Here is a 13,974-nt window from a genome sequence, read left to right on the forward strand (position 1 = left end):
GAGGCGGCGCAGGCGCACTGTGTCCGCCGTACCGAACCGCAGCTATGGAGCAGGCGCTTCCCGACCCCGAGCGGCGTTTGCAGCCTGCGCCCCTAGAGCCGCTGGGCCACCCTGACGCTGGGCTGGAGTCTGCGGTCGGTGAGGAAGCGGAGGGGGCCCGGGACGAGGGCCCCGGGGACGGCACGGTGAGGAGAAGAGGCGGCAGAGGTCGCCCGGCCTGGGTCGGGGCCTAGCGGGCAAGGCTGGGCTGGTCTAGCCTGGCCGGGGCCGGTGGGCTCGGCCGAGAGGCCCCGCGGTGACTGGGAAGCGGGGTGGAAAGACCGGGCCACAGGTGCAGAGCGGGGGGCAGGCTCAGTGGGAAATGAGGGTTCTGAGTAGGGGGCGAGCGCCGGGCGCTGCAGGACTACGGGAAGGGTGGAGGGGGCGCGGCGAAGGGAGCGGAGGGCTTTCTGTGGGTGCGGCTCGGCGGGCGTGGAGATGGGGCCCGGGAAGCACCAGGCTGGCGTAGGTGCGGTTTTCAGGGTCGAGGAGCCTGGGAGTTTGGACCTGAAGAGGAACGCTGATGTTTCTGGCATCTTGTAAGGGGTTGTACGGAGGAGAAGGCTTAACGGAGGCACCGTGGGCAGTGGCAGCGGTGTTTGAGAAGGAAGAGAATGGGGGACTTGCAGAACAAGTCTGGGGCAGTAAGGGTGGTTGGCTTGGTGTCACCATCAGGAGATGGAGCAAAGTGTTAGACTCATGAAAAAGTACAAGTGAAAAAGATTTTTAAAAAAACCTCCTTGTTTGACTGTAATTTCTTTATTTGGGGTCGGTGGTGTATCTCCCAGTGGAGACGTGACGTGGATATCCCATGTATCTGCTTTGCGAAGCTCCTTTGGTAATTAGTGATTTTCATTTGCTTGAGGAAAGGAGAAAATGCATCATTTTATATTTGTAATTGCTTTCATTCCGAAGTATTTTCATGCATAATGCAGGATGGGTAGACCAGGTTGAACTGAAGCGATTCAGAAACTCAGTGGAATACTTCTCATCAGACCACTCTAATCAGAGTGTGCATTGCTCGTCCATTTTGCTTTTTTTCTGAAACAGGTGTTAGTGCTAATGCAAAACTGCCCATCCTTATGGTCAATGGATAAAGAAAAGTTAAAGTTGTTTGCTGACTGAAGCTAGAAAGACTCAACTGGCTAGGAACTTCAACATTGGAGTTGAACGTTTTGCCTACTTGGGGGAAATGTCGAGATATATAGGATAGCATGAAGACTTTTATGGGTGAATTTTAACTTTTTCATTTAATTTCTTCCCAAATTCTAGAATTATTTGTGGAGAAGTCAGTATCTCATACGAAATGTGAGAAAAGTGTGTGTATTCTGTAGTGCATAAACTTGGCTCTTAAATGATTTGCTTTTTTAATGAAGGTTCCCATCTGTGACTTAGTTTTTCTGTTCTCTTAAAAAGAAAGGAAGGGAGGGAGGGAGGGAGAGAGGGAGGAAGGAAGGAAGGAACTTTTATCGTGAAGTACACCGTTAATGCAGAGAACGGTCTCACAAAATAATTATCAGTTCCTTTGAAGCCTCCATATATTCTCCTGGGTTACATCCACTCCCTCCACCACAGAAGTAATCTATATTCTGAATTTTGTATTATCAATTCTCTAGCTTTTTTAAAACAATCTTATGGTAAGTGTCCCTAAACAATATGTTGTTTAGTTTTACTTGATTTTGAAATTTACATAAGTGGACTAGTTTTACTATGACTTCCTTTCTTTGCTCTATAATGTTTTGGGGATTCATTGAAAATGTAGTTTAGTTCATTTATACTCATGGCTCTATAGTATGCCATTTTATAGATATTCTACAGTTGATTTCTCTTTTCTTCTGTTTACAGACACTGGTGTTGTTACAAGATTCTTGCTATTTCTAAAAGTTATTACTACCATGAACTTCTTCCTGCATATTCTTGGCGCAAATGTCTCATATAAACTTAACAGTGGAATTGCTGGATTATAGGGTGGTAGCATAGGATATAGGGTAGTAGGTAGTGCCAAATTGTTTTTTAGAGTGAGTATACCAATTTGTATTCCCATTGGTAGTGCCTCATGCTCTCTGTCCTTATCAACACTTAATATTTTCAGACTTTAAATTATTTGCCAATCTTGTGGATATGTGTTAAAGCAATTTTAGATTGTTTCAAAAGGTAAGAGTCATATCTTTTGTTAGCTACATCATGAGTTTAATTTTGATTATGACGATGAACATTTTGGTAAATTTTTGGGAAAGCCTTTGGATACTTAATAATTAACTAATATGAAGTTGCAACTATAATATAAAATCCATTTATGTTTGTTTAAAAGTGATTTTAAATATCTCATAAAAAAAACCCTATGTGTTCAGTTTAAGATATTTGAAAACCCAAATATGCCATCGTACAGTAAAAGTTGTAGTTATACAGTATTACCTGACTCTTCAGTAAATATGTGTTGCAGGAGACCATTCGTTATTGCCCAAACTTAAGAGTTTCCTCAAACAACTCTGTAATTTAGTAATTTATAGAGATATAAGCCATTTGGACAAATATTTCAGAATCACCAGGAGTTTAAAAACACACATTCACATGTGTGTACGTTGTGCACTGTGTACGTTGTCCCCTCCTCCTAAAAGATTCCCCAGTCTCCTCCTTAGAAGGTCTGCTGGTCCCTCTTCGTATCCCCTCTTCCACTCCAGTCCATCCCCAGTTGAGAAGTATTGCAGTAACCACAGCCAGGCTGCTCCTGTTACTGGTAGATAGGAATGTGGTCTGGGCAGACATGTAAGTTACATTTGTTGTTTGTGCTAGGCACAGTAAGGCTCTACTTTTCATTTAATTTTCAGAATTACCCCCAAAAGACATATAAAGATGAGGAAGCAGAGGCTCAGAGAGAAGTGATTTGGCCAAAGTCACAAGCTAGTCACTGGCATGGCTGGGATTTGAGACCAGGTCTGCCTGGCGTTGATATCAGTGCTTTGTTCATTATGGCATGCAGCTTCATTCCAAAAAAAAAAAAAGAAAAGTTAAAAATAGTCTTGTAAATTGTAAAATACTGTACTTAAAATTTTTTCCTTTAGTTAAGGTTAAGTTGTTATGTTAAGAAAAAGAGGCCTGAACGAAGTGTTGATTTATCAATCAGTTTTTCACCACAAAGATAACCTATGCAGATAGTGGGCAGAGATGGCAAAAAGCCTCATCAGCCTTACTTTTGACTGCACATTTTGGTTGGAGAGGAAATTGTACCAGTTGCCCTACACCTAGGGGTAGTGGAAACAAGCACTGTCTAAGGGTTGCAAATCTTTTCTGGTTTTAAATGTCACTAATTAAGATTCTTTAAATTCTGTTGTAAACTCTTTTTCTGTATTCTCTTATTTTTCTTTCTGTGAGCCTTCATCCTCTTTCTTTCCATTGTCTAATTAGAAGTCTCCTTTCTTTTCATACTTTTTCCTTATGAGGAAGAGTGTATTTTTTTTTTAAGTATTGTCAGTTTTATTTAAAGTAGTTTAGAATATGAAAAATGAGAGATGAATTCAGTCTCCAAGAGAGTAGTAATTAGTCCTGGCAGAAGAGAGAGGAAATAGCAAGGGAATGGACGTAAAAATACTTTTTTAGGCTGGAAGATTCCATTGAGTTGGCAGTTAACAGTATTTGCTCAGAGAAGAACCACTGCCTGAGGGATGCATAATGATTTTTGTAGGGAGAGGGGTCTAGGCCTAGCAGTGCTGGTCGCGGCTAAGACTGCTTGAGCAACCGATGCTTGGAAATGCCTATACACAATTAGCACCTTCACAGATTGGCAGCACAGAGCTGAGTGGAGGAGGCCAGAACTGTGGGGAAGGTTTGAGGCGTTTGTGGGTGAAGATAAGCGTTTGTGGGTGAAGATAACATGAAAAAGGAAAAGAAAATGTATAGGCATAGTTACAGAATTTATCAGTTTAGTAGCAGATAATTAAGTCATTCTGAAGAATGTTTTCCTCATTTTCTACCTCAGCGCTCTCAGATTTTTTTTTGAAGGCAACTCACAGTACAAAATACATTTTTAGTCATAGTCAGTATACATATACTTATATACATAAGCGTTGTTTCAGGAAACAATACTTAACCATTACTTCATGTAGTGCCCTCTTATATTTCTCTCTTCTTTTTCTTTTTTTAATTAATTAATTATTATTATTATTATTTTTGGCTGCATTGGGTCTTCGTTGCTATGTGTGGGCTTTCTCAAGTTGTGGCAAGTGGGGGCTACTCTTCGTTGCAGTGCAGTGGCTTCTCTTGTTGTGGAGCATGGGCTCTAGGCACGCGGGCTTCAGTAGTTGTGGCACGTGGGCTCAGTAGTTGTGGCTTGCGTGCTCTAGAACGCAGGCTCAGTATTTGTGGCACATGGGCTTAGTTGCTCCGCGGCATATGGGATCTTCCCGGACCAGGGCTCGAACCCGTGTCTCTTGCATTGGCAGGCGGATTCTCAACCACTACGCCACCAGGGAAGTCCCTTCAGTTTGGGTTTGCCTGATGTTTTCTCATGATTAAATTCAGGTTATGCTTCTTTGGCAGAAATTGCCACTAAAGTGATGCTGTGTTCTTCTAATTGCTTCTTACCAGTTTGCACACGATTAAATTCGGTCACTTTTTCTGCCAGTCTTCTCCAATATACAGTTACTCTTTTTCCCTTTGTAATTAATTTTTTGTGGACATAATTTATTTTCTTCCAGTTTTATTGACATATAATTGGCATACAGCACTATATATGTTTAAGGCATACAGCATAATGATTTGACTTGCAGTATTCATGAAATGAACATCGATCAGCTCATATAGATAGAAAATTTAATAAATAGAAAAGAATTTTTTTTTTCTTGTGATGAGAACTCATAGGATTTACTCTCTTAACGACTCTCATAGGGGCTTCTCTGGTAGGGCAGTGGTTAAGGATCTGCCTGCCAATGCAAGGGACCCGAGTTTGAGCCCTGGTCTGGGAAGATCCCACATGCCGCAGAGCAACTAAGCCCGTGAGCCACAACTACTGAGCCCACCCGCCGCAACTACTGAAGCCCATGCACTCTAGGGGCCCGCATGCCGCGACTACTGAGCCTGCGTGCTGCAATTACGGAAGCCCGTGTGCTTAGAGGCTGTGCTCCGCAACAAGAGAAGCTGCTGTTTGCAGCAACTAGAGAAAGCCCACGTGTAGCAAGAAAGACCCAATGCAACCAAAAAAAGAAAACAACCCTCATAAATAACATACAGCAGTGTTAATTATATTTATCATGTTGTATATTCCATCTGTAGTACTTATTTATCTTATAACCGGAAGTTTGTACCTTTTGACTGCTTTCATCCAATTCTTCTTCCCCCCATACCTCGCCTCTGGTACCACAAATCTGATCTCTTTTTGTGGGGACATACTTTGAAACTATGAAAATATCTTGTTCCTCATCAAAATTTCTGTTTATTTGTCTGTTTCATTATGGACTCATGGATTTTATTTTATTTTTTAAACTTTATTAAGGTATAGTTTATATACTGTAAAATTCAGTCATTATAAGTATATAAATTCAGTAATTTTTAGTAAATTTGCAGAGTTGCACAACCATCACTGCAACCTAGTTTTAGAACATTTCTGTCATTCCCCCAAATTCCTTCATTCCCCTTTGTAGTTAATCCCCCTTCCCCCCCTTAGCCCTAGGCAACCACTGTCTGCTTTCTTTATCAATTTGTCTTTTGGGTATTTCATATAAATGGAATCATACACTCTGTTGTCTTTTGAGTCTGCCTTCTTATAATGTTTTTGAGGTTCATCCATATTATAGCATGTATTAGTCATTTCTTTTTGTTACTGAGTAATAGTCGATTGTATAGATACATCACATTTTGTGTATTCACCATTTGATGGAAGTGGGGTTATTTTCAGTTTTTAGCTATTATGAATATTACTGCTATGATGAATATTTATTCCTGTGCAAGTCTTTGTGGGGATGTATGTTTACAGTTCTCTTGAGTTAGACTTGTAGGAGCGTAATTGCTGGGTTATATGGTAAGTTTATGTTTACTTTTTAAGAAACTGCCACTGTTTTCCAAAGTGGCTGTACCATTTAACATTACCAACAGCAATTATGAGGCTCACATTTCTCCACATCCTTGCCAGCACTTGGCGTTGTCTATCTTTCTGATTATGGCCATTCTAGTGGGTGTGAAGTGGTTTTAATTTGCATTTTTCTAATGACTCCTGGTGTTGAGCATCTTCTCATGTGCTTATTGCCATTTGTATATCTTCTCTGGTGAAATTCTATTCAGATCTTTTGCTTATTTTAAAATTGGGTGGTTTTCCTTTTTACTGAGTTGTATATACGTGTTGTTCAGGTATTCTGGATACAAGTTTTTTCTTTTTTTAATCAGTTAATGAGATTCTTTTCCCCCTTAGGCTGTGGCTTTTTTCTTTTTCTTAATGGTGTCTTTACAAGAGCATAAATTTTTAATTTTGACAAAGTCCAGTATATCAATTTTTTTTCTTTTATAGGTTGTTGTTTTGGTATTGTATCTGAGAACTCTTTGCTTATCCCAAGATCACGATGATTTTCTCCTTTGTTTTCTTCTAGAAATTTCAATTTTAGCTTTTTTTTGGCCATGCCGAGCAGCTTGCAGGATCTTAGTTCCCCGACCAGGGATTGAACCTGGGCCCTCGACAGCGAAAATGCAGTCCTAACCACTGGACCACCAGGGAATTGCCCAGTTTTAGCTTTTATATCTGAGTATGTAAGCCATTTTGAGTTAATTTCTGTGTACTGTGTGAGTAAAGGGTCTACTTTTTTTTTTTTTTTTTTTGCCTGTGGCTATTCAGTTGTCCCTGCACTGTATGTTGAAAAGACTCTCCATTCGCTGTTGACTTGCCTTGGTGTGTTTATTAAAATCAGTTGATCTTAAATGTAAGGGTTTATTTCTGGATTCTCAGTTCTGTTGCATTGACCCATTGATCTCTATGTCTGTGCTGCCAATACCTCACTGTCTTGATTAGTTTAGCTTTTTAATAAATTTTGAATAGTGTAGGTCCTGCAACTTGTTATTTTTCAAAATTGTTTTGGCTATTCTAGGTCCTTTGTATTTCCTTATAAGTTTTAGGAACAGAGTATCAGCTTCTACAAAAAAAACCCCTGCTGGGGTAAAGTATTTTTAAAGGAACAATATGTTAGTATGTTTTATAATATTTCAAGCATGTCCTGTATGCGTGATGCTTCTTTGTCATTTGGACTTTATTATTGTGAAATCTAGGACAAATCTGGTCTTTATTCTTTTATAGTGGTCTTGTTTTTTATTTTTCTGCCTTAATCTTCTTAGGATTTTTTTTTAACATCTTTTTTGGAGTATAATTCCTTTACAGTGTTGTGTTAGTTTCTGCTGTATAACAGAGTAAATCAGCTATACGTATACATATATCCCCATATATACCCTCCCTCTTGCGTCTCCCTCCCACCCTCCCTATCCTTCCCCTCTAGGTGGTCACAAAGCACCAAGCTGATCTCCCTGTGCTATGCAGCTGCTTCCCACTAGCTAGCTATTTTACATTTGGTAGTGTATATATGTCCATGCCACTCTCTCACTTCGTCCCAGCTTACCCTTCCCCCTCCCCATGTCCTCAAGTCCATTCTCTATGTCTGCGTCTTTATTCCTGTCCTGCCCCTAGGTTCGTCAGAACAATTTTTTTTTTTTAGATTCCATATATATGTGTTAGCATATGGAATTTGTTTTTCTCTTTCTGACTTATTTCACTCTGTATGACAGACTCTAGGTTCATCCACCTCACTACAAATAACTCCATTTCGTTTCTTTTTATGGCCGAGTAATATTCCATTGTATATGTGTGCCACATCTTCTTTATCCATTCATCTGTCGATGGACACTTAGGTTGCTTCCATGTCCTGGCTATTGTAAATAAAGCTGCAGTGAACATTCTGGTACATGACTCTTATTTAATTATGGTTTTCTCAGGGTATATGCCCAGTACTAGGATTGCTGGGTCGTGTGGTAGTTCTATTTTTAGTTTTTTTTTGTTGTTTTTTTGTTTGTTTTTTGCGGTACGCGGGCCTGTCACTGCTGTGGTGGCCTCTCCCGTTGTGGAGCACAGGCTCCGGACGCGCAGGCTCAGTGGCCATGGCTCACGGGCCCAGCTGCTCCGCGGCATGTGGGATCTTCCCAGACCGGGGCACGAACCCGTGTCCCCTGCATCGGCAGGCGGACTCTCAACCACTGCGCCACCAGGGAAGCCCATATTTTTAGTTTTTTAAAGAAGCTTCATACTGTTCTCCATAGTGGCTGTATCAATTTACATTCCCACCAACAGTACTAGAGTGTTCCCTTTTCTCCACACCCTCTCCAGCATTTATTGTTTGTAGATTTTTTGATGATAGCCATTCTGACCGGTGTGAGGTGATACCTCATTGTAGTTTTGATTTTGCATTTCTCCAATGGTTAGTGATGTTGAGCATCCTTTCATGTGTTTGTTGGCAATCTGTATATCTTCTTTGGAGAAATATCTGTTTAGGTCTTCTGCCCATTTTTGGATTGGGTTGTTTTTTTTTTTTTGATATTGAGCTGCATGAGCTGCTTGTAAATTTTGGAGATTAATCCTTTGTCAGTTGCTTTGTTTGCAAATATTTTCTCCCATTCTGCGGGTTGTCTTTTTGTCTTGTTTATGGTTTCCTTTGCTGTGCAAAAGCTTTTAAGTTTCATTAGGTCCCATTTGTTTATTTTTGTTTTTATTTCCATTTCTCTAGGAGGTGGGTCAAAAAGTATCTTGCTGTGATTTATGTCAGAGTGTTCTGCCTATGTTTTCCTCTAAGAGTTTTATAGTGTCTGGCCTTATATTTAGGTCTTTAATCCATTTGAAGTTTATTTTTGTGTATGCTGTTAGTGAGTGTTCTAATTTCCTTCTTTTACATGTAGCTGTCCAGTTTTCCCAGCACCACTTACTGAAGAGGCTGTCTTTTCTCCATTGTATATTCTTGCCTCCTTTATGAAAAATAAAGTGACCATATGTGCGTGGGTTTATCTCTGGGCTATCTTGTTCCATTGATCTACATTTCTGTTTTTCTGCCAGTACCATACTGTCTTGATTACTGTAGCTTTGTAGTATAGTCTGAAGTCTGGGAGCCTGATTCCTCCAGCTCTGTTTTTCTTTCTCAAGATTGCTTTGGCTATTCGGGGTCTTTTGTGTTTCCATACAAATTGTGAAATTTTTTGATTCTAGTTCTGTGAAAAATGCCATTGGTAGTTTGATTGGGATTGCATTGAATCTGTAGATTGCTTTGGGTAGTATAGTCATTTTCACAATATTGATTCTTCCAGTCCGAGAACATGGTATATCTCTCCATCTGTTTGTATCATCTTTAATTTCTTTCATCAGTGTCTTATCATTTTCTGCATACGGGTCTTTTGTCTCCTTAGGTAGTTTTATTCCTAGGTATTTTACTCTTTTTGTTGCAGTGATAAATGGGAGTGTTTCCTTAATTTCTCTTTCAGATTTTTCATCATTAGTGTATAAGAATGCAAGAGATTTCTGTGCATTAATTTTGTATCCTGCAATGTTACCAAATTCATTGATTAGCTCTATTAGTTTTCTGGTAGCATCTTTAGGATTCTCTATGTATGGTATCCTGTCATCTGCAAACAGTGACAGTTTTACTTCTTCTTTTCCGATTTGGATTCCTTTTATTTCTTTTTCTTTTCTGATTGCTGTGGCTAAAACTTCCAAAACTATGTTGAATAATAGTGGTGAGAGTGGGCAACCTTGTCTTTTTCCTGATCTTAGAGGAAATGCTTTCAGTTTTTCACCATTGAGAACGATGTTTGCTGTGGGTTTGTCATATATGGCCTTTATTATGTTCAGGGAGGTTCCCTCTCTGCGTACTTTCTGGAGGGTTTTTATCATAAGTGGGTATTGAATTTTGTTGACGGCTTTTTCTGCATCTATTGGAATGATCTAGGATTATTTTCTGTATGCTGAAGATATTTAATTTTCTAAATCATTATACGTGGACCACATGCCTTTCAGTTTGGAGCTGTAGAAGAAATTTTTTCAATCCAGAAAGGATTTTTGTTGGTTTCCTTTTTAGTTATACAGATTATTATCTGTTCTGTTTCTTCTGGTTTCTTCTTCAAGAACTTCTATTATTTAAGCATTGGTTCTTAGTTTTCCTTTTTTTAAAATCATCTTTCATCATTTTCACTTTCTGTGGGTCTTTTTTTCATTACCATTTTGGGAGAGCTTACCATCTTACTGTTTTGATTTTTTTGCAGTGTCAGTTTTACAGCCTAGAATTCTATTTTATTTTTTGCTATTCTTTGCATTCTTATTCTTCTGAGTTAGCTCCATGCTCATCTCCATCTGCCTGTTTTTTGTTTTTTGGACTGTTTTAATTTTATCTTTTCCCCATAATTTGTAGTATAACAGTGAATGTGATAGATTTTCTTTCTTGTGTGATTTAAATAAGATTAACTAAATGAGTGCTATAAATACACCAACTCTTTTCATCTACAGTCCTGAAAGTTGTTATATTAAGGTTGTCATTTGTCTTCATTTTGTCTTTAATCCTAAAGGACGCCACAGATGAACATTAGCTACTAGATTGTGAGAATTCCTCAGGCAAGCAGTGAACCACTGAACTCAGGCACCTTTTCTCACTTACCATCCCATTCCTAAGGACTGTCATTGTATTGATAGATACTCAGTAAATATTCAGTTATTGAATTAATAATTTCTTATTGTTCCTTTTATCACTGTTATCTGTTTTATGCTTGCTTGTACTGTTTCACTGTTTGCAGCATTTTTAAAACTTAAAGTAGATTATATTCATTTTTACTCACTGAATTGAAAATAAAGAATTTCATCAGCCTTTTAAATATGTCCATCTTCTATATTTATTTGGTCTTAAGTTAGGTAGAAAGTAGTGATTCACATATCAAGCATCTACATTTGGGATGTTATTCCTTTGAATGTAAGTGTAGGATGTGAGTGTAGCATCACTCTTTAGTGATGTTCTTTAATGAGAAGTCCCCTTTTAATACATCTAAAATGTCATGTCTCACTAGCACACATTATAAATCAACTATACTTCAATTAAAAAAAATAATATATTATGTCTCTCTTTAAAACACACTCCCGGTCCCATCTTCCAGTTACCAAGTTTATCCATTTCTCAATATTTTGAATGTGTCCTTTTAACAATTATGGTATTAGTTGTGTTATTCTTGGCATTGTTTGTACTTTAGTATGACAGGATAAGCAATTTTATATCATCTCCCAAACCGTGCTGGTATTTTTGTATGCCAGTCTTTAGTTTTTATGATAGTTGATTTTATTCTTTTATTTTTTCCTTCTGTGTAATTGGATGGCATAATGGGGTAAATTTATGACTCACATGCATTATATTTTTGGCTGGGAAATAATTTGCTTTATCAGTTATGTGCTTCCAGAATTCAGAGAATTTTTCACTGGAGTACATGATGGTAAATCAGTGCTTGGCTGTGGGCCCAAATTTTTTATATGTATAATCTCAACCAGTGAGGGCTTCATAACCCTGATGTTGAGTGGTTTGTGCTTATGTAATTTTTTGAGCTTTCTTTTAATTGAATGATGTTCTCCTGTCTTATTTTCTCTTTTAGTACATAAACATAAAACTTATATTTTATAAAAGTGTCTTGTTTGACAGCAGAGTGGTTTTTGTTTTAGTTTTTGTTCTGTTTTGGGTTGGCTCTTCTCTGTCCTAATTTTAGCATTTTTACCTCCTCCATTTTTCTTTAACATTTTTGGCGGTATGTCCTAAGTGTGTCATCGTTATTCATCACTGATTTAATTTCGTGTACTGTCACATAGCTTATTTTCTCTTCATAGTACAGAGGTTTAATTTTCTGTTTAGGGTATCATCATGGATTTTACTGCATGCATCTTTTTCTTTAAACTTTTGGTGTATCCATCTTTTTACTTATATCTCTTCTTCACAGACTAACCCCAGTTATAATGTAGTACAGAGTTTTTAATGAAAACCAACTGAACTTTAAAAGTGAGCAAGGGAGAAAAAAACCAAAGCATAGCAATTATCGCATGGTCTCACTGTGTCTTTCTTGTTTAATTTGGAGTTACTTTGGATATATTCAAGACCCTTCTTCAGTGGCACACTTCCTACAGAAAGAGCCTGTGAACCACCTGTGATGTCTTTGTCATTTTCTTCGGTGCTTTGATACAGACCTTAGGATGATCTAGCAGAAAAGAAAGAAGTCTCCTGTTCTTAAAACCTGCTGTCTCAGATAAACAAGGTCCTACTGTATATAGCACAGGGAACTATATTCATTATTCTCTAATAAACCATAGTGGAAAAGAGTATGAAAAAGAATATATATATAACTGAATCACTTTGCTGTACACCAGAAACTAAAACAAGTTTGTGAAATCAACTATACTTCAATAAAAAAATGAATAAATAAATAAAAGCAATATTTAAAAAAAAAATAGGAAAACCTGCTTTCTCACAGTGGAGCCTGTTAATCACTGTCAAGAAGTTTAGGCAGGGACTTCCCTGGTGGTGCAGTGGTTAAGAATCCACCTGCCAATGCAGGGGACACGGGTTCGAGCCCTGGTCCAGGAAGCTCCCACATGCCATGGAGCAACTAAGCCCGTGCGCCCCAACTACTGAGCCTGCGCTCTAGAGTCTGTGAGCCACAACTACTGAGCCTGTATGCTACAACTGCTGAAGCCCGCGCACCTAGAGCCCATGCTCCGCAACAAAGAGAAGCCACCTCAGTGAGAAGCCCGGGCACTGCAACAAAGAGTAGCGCCTGCTCGCTGCAACTAGAGAAAGCCCACACGCAGCAATGAAGACCCAATACAGCCAAAAATAAATTAAAAAAAAAAAAAGTTCAGGCAAATTTATGGTTAAATATGTGACGACTCCTGCTTTTTTTTTTAACCTGCCTGCTAAAAATCTCACATTTTGCCATATATGTAGTATTTTATATTTGACATAGAGATTTGACTTTGGTAAAATAAAAAGATTAGATATCAGGGACTTCCCTGGTGGTCCAGTGGTAAAGAATCTGCCTTCCAGTACAGGGGACGCAGGGCAACTAAGCCTGTGCGCCACAACTGCTGAGCTTGCGTGCCTCAACTTAGCCTGCATGCTGCAAACTACAGAGCCCACGTGCTCTGGAGCCCACGCGACAACGAGAGAGCAAAACTAGAGAGAAGCCTGTGCATTGCAAGGGAGAGCCCATGCACCTCAAGGAAGGGCCCGCACGCCACAATGAGCACCTCAACAAAAGATCCCACATGGCTCAATGAAGACCCGACGCAGCCAAATAAATACATAAATATTAAAAAAAGATTAGATATCAGTATTGAGCATCATTTGTCTTTGTATTTAGTGTTTTTAGATTTTTTTCATGTGTATTTCTATATAGGTTTATTCTTGGTTACTGTGTGAAATGTCTACATTTTATCTTAATTTTTTTTCTTATAATCTTGCCTACATTTTAATAATTAATATGGCACTTGTTAAAATAGCTTCTGGAAAAGTTTAATGTGCTACAGTATGCTGATAAAAAGAGGCATGGCATTTGCTGATATCATTTAGCAACCCCTAGCAACTAAAGAGATATAAAAAAGTAGCCCGAAATATGTACTAATAATGGATTTTATTAAAATAGCTAGGGTGTTTTCAATATAATTTTAAAGGTTTTTTGTTGTTGTTCTTCCATTGTTTTTATTCAGATGATGGAAAATAATTTTTGGTTGAAGAAGATAGAAATTAGTGTTTCAGAAGCAGAAAAGCGAACTGGGAGGAATGCCATGAACATGCAAGAAACATATACTGCTTACCTCATTGAAACAAGGTGAGTGATGAGAATTAGGCCTAGGTTTAGATAGAAAAAGCTTTGGTAGCTATTGATGCAAATTCTGTTGTATAATGG

At 38.6% G+C, this 13,974-nt stretch overlaps 1 protein-coding gene across 1 annotated transcript in view; it reads left to right on the top strand.

Moving 5' to 3' along the window:
* Positions 1-13,974, top strand: part of SNX4 (sorting nexin 4) — a 62,619-nt gene continuing 48,645 nt past the window's right edge. Inside the window, exons 1-2 of the mRNA XM_060150437.1 lie at positions 1-185; positions 13,775-13,896. Of these exons, the coding sequence (XP_060006420.1) occupies positions 45-185; positions 13,775-13,896 (263 nt within the window). The 5' untranslated portion in view covers positions 1-44. The remainder of the gene's footprint in view (positions 186-13,774; positions 13,897-13,974) is intronic.

Source organism: Lagenorhynchus albirostris, chromosome 5 (assembly GCF_949774975.1).
Source record: "Lagenorhynchus albirostris chromosome 5, mLagAlb1.1, whole genome shotgun sequence".
NCBI lineage: Eukaryota > Metazoa > Chordata > Mammalia > Artiodactyla > Delphinidae > Lagenorhynchus > Lagenorhynchus albirostris.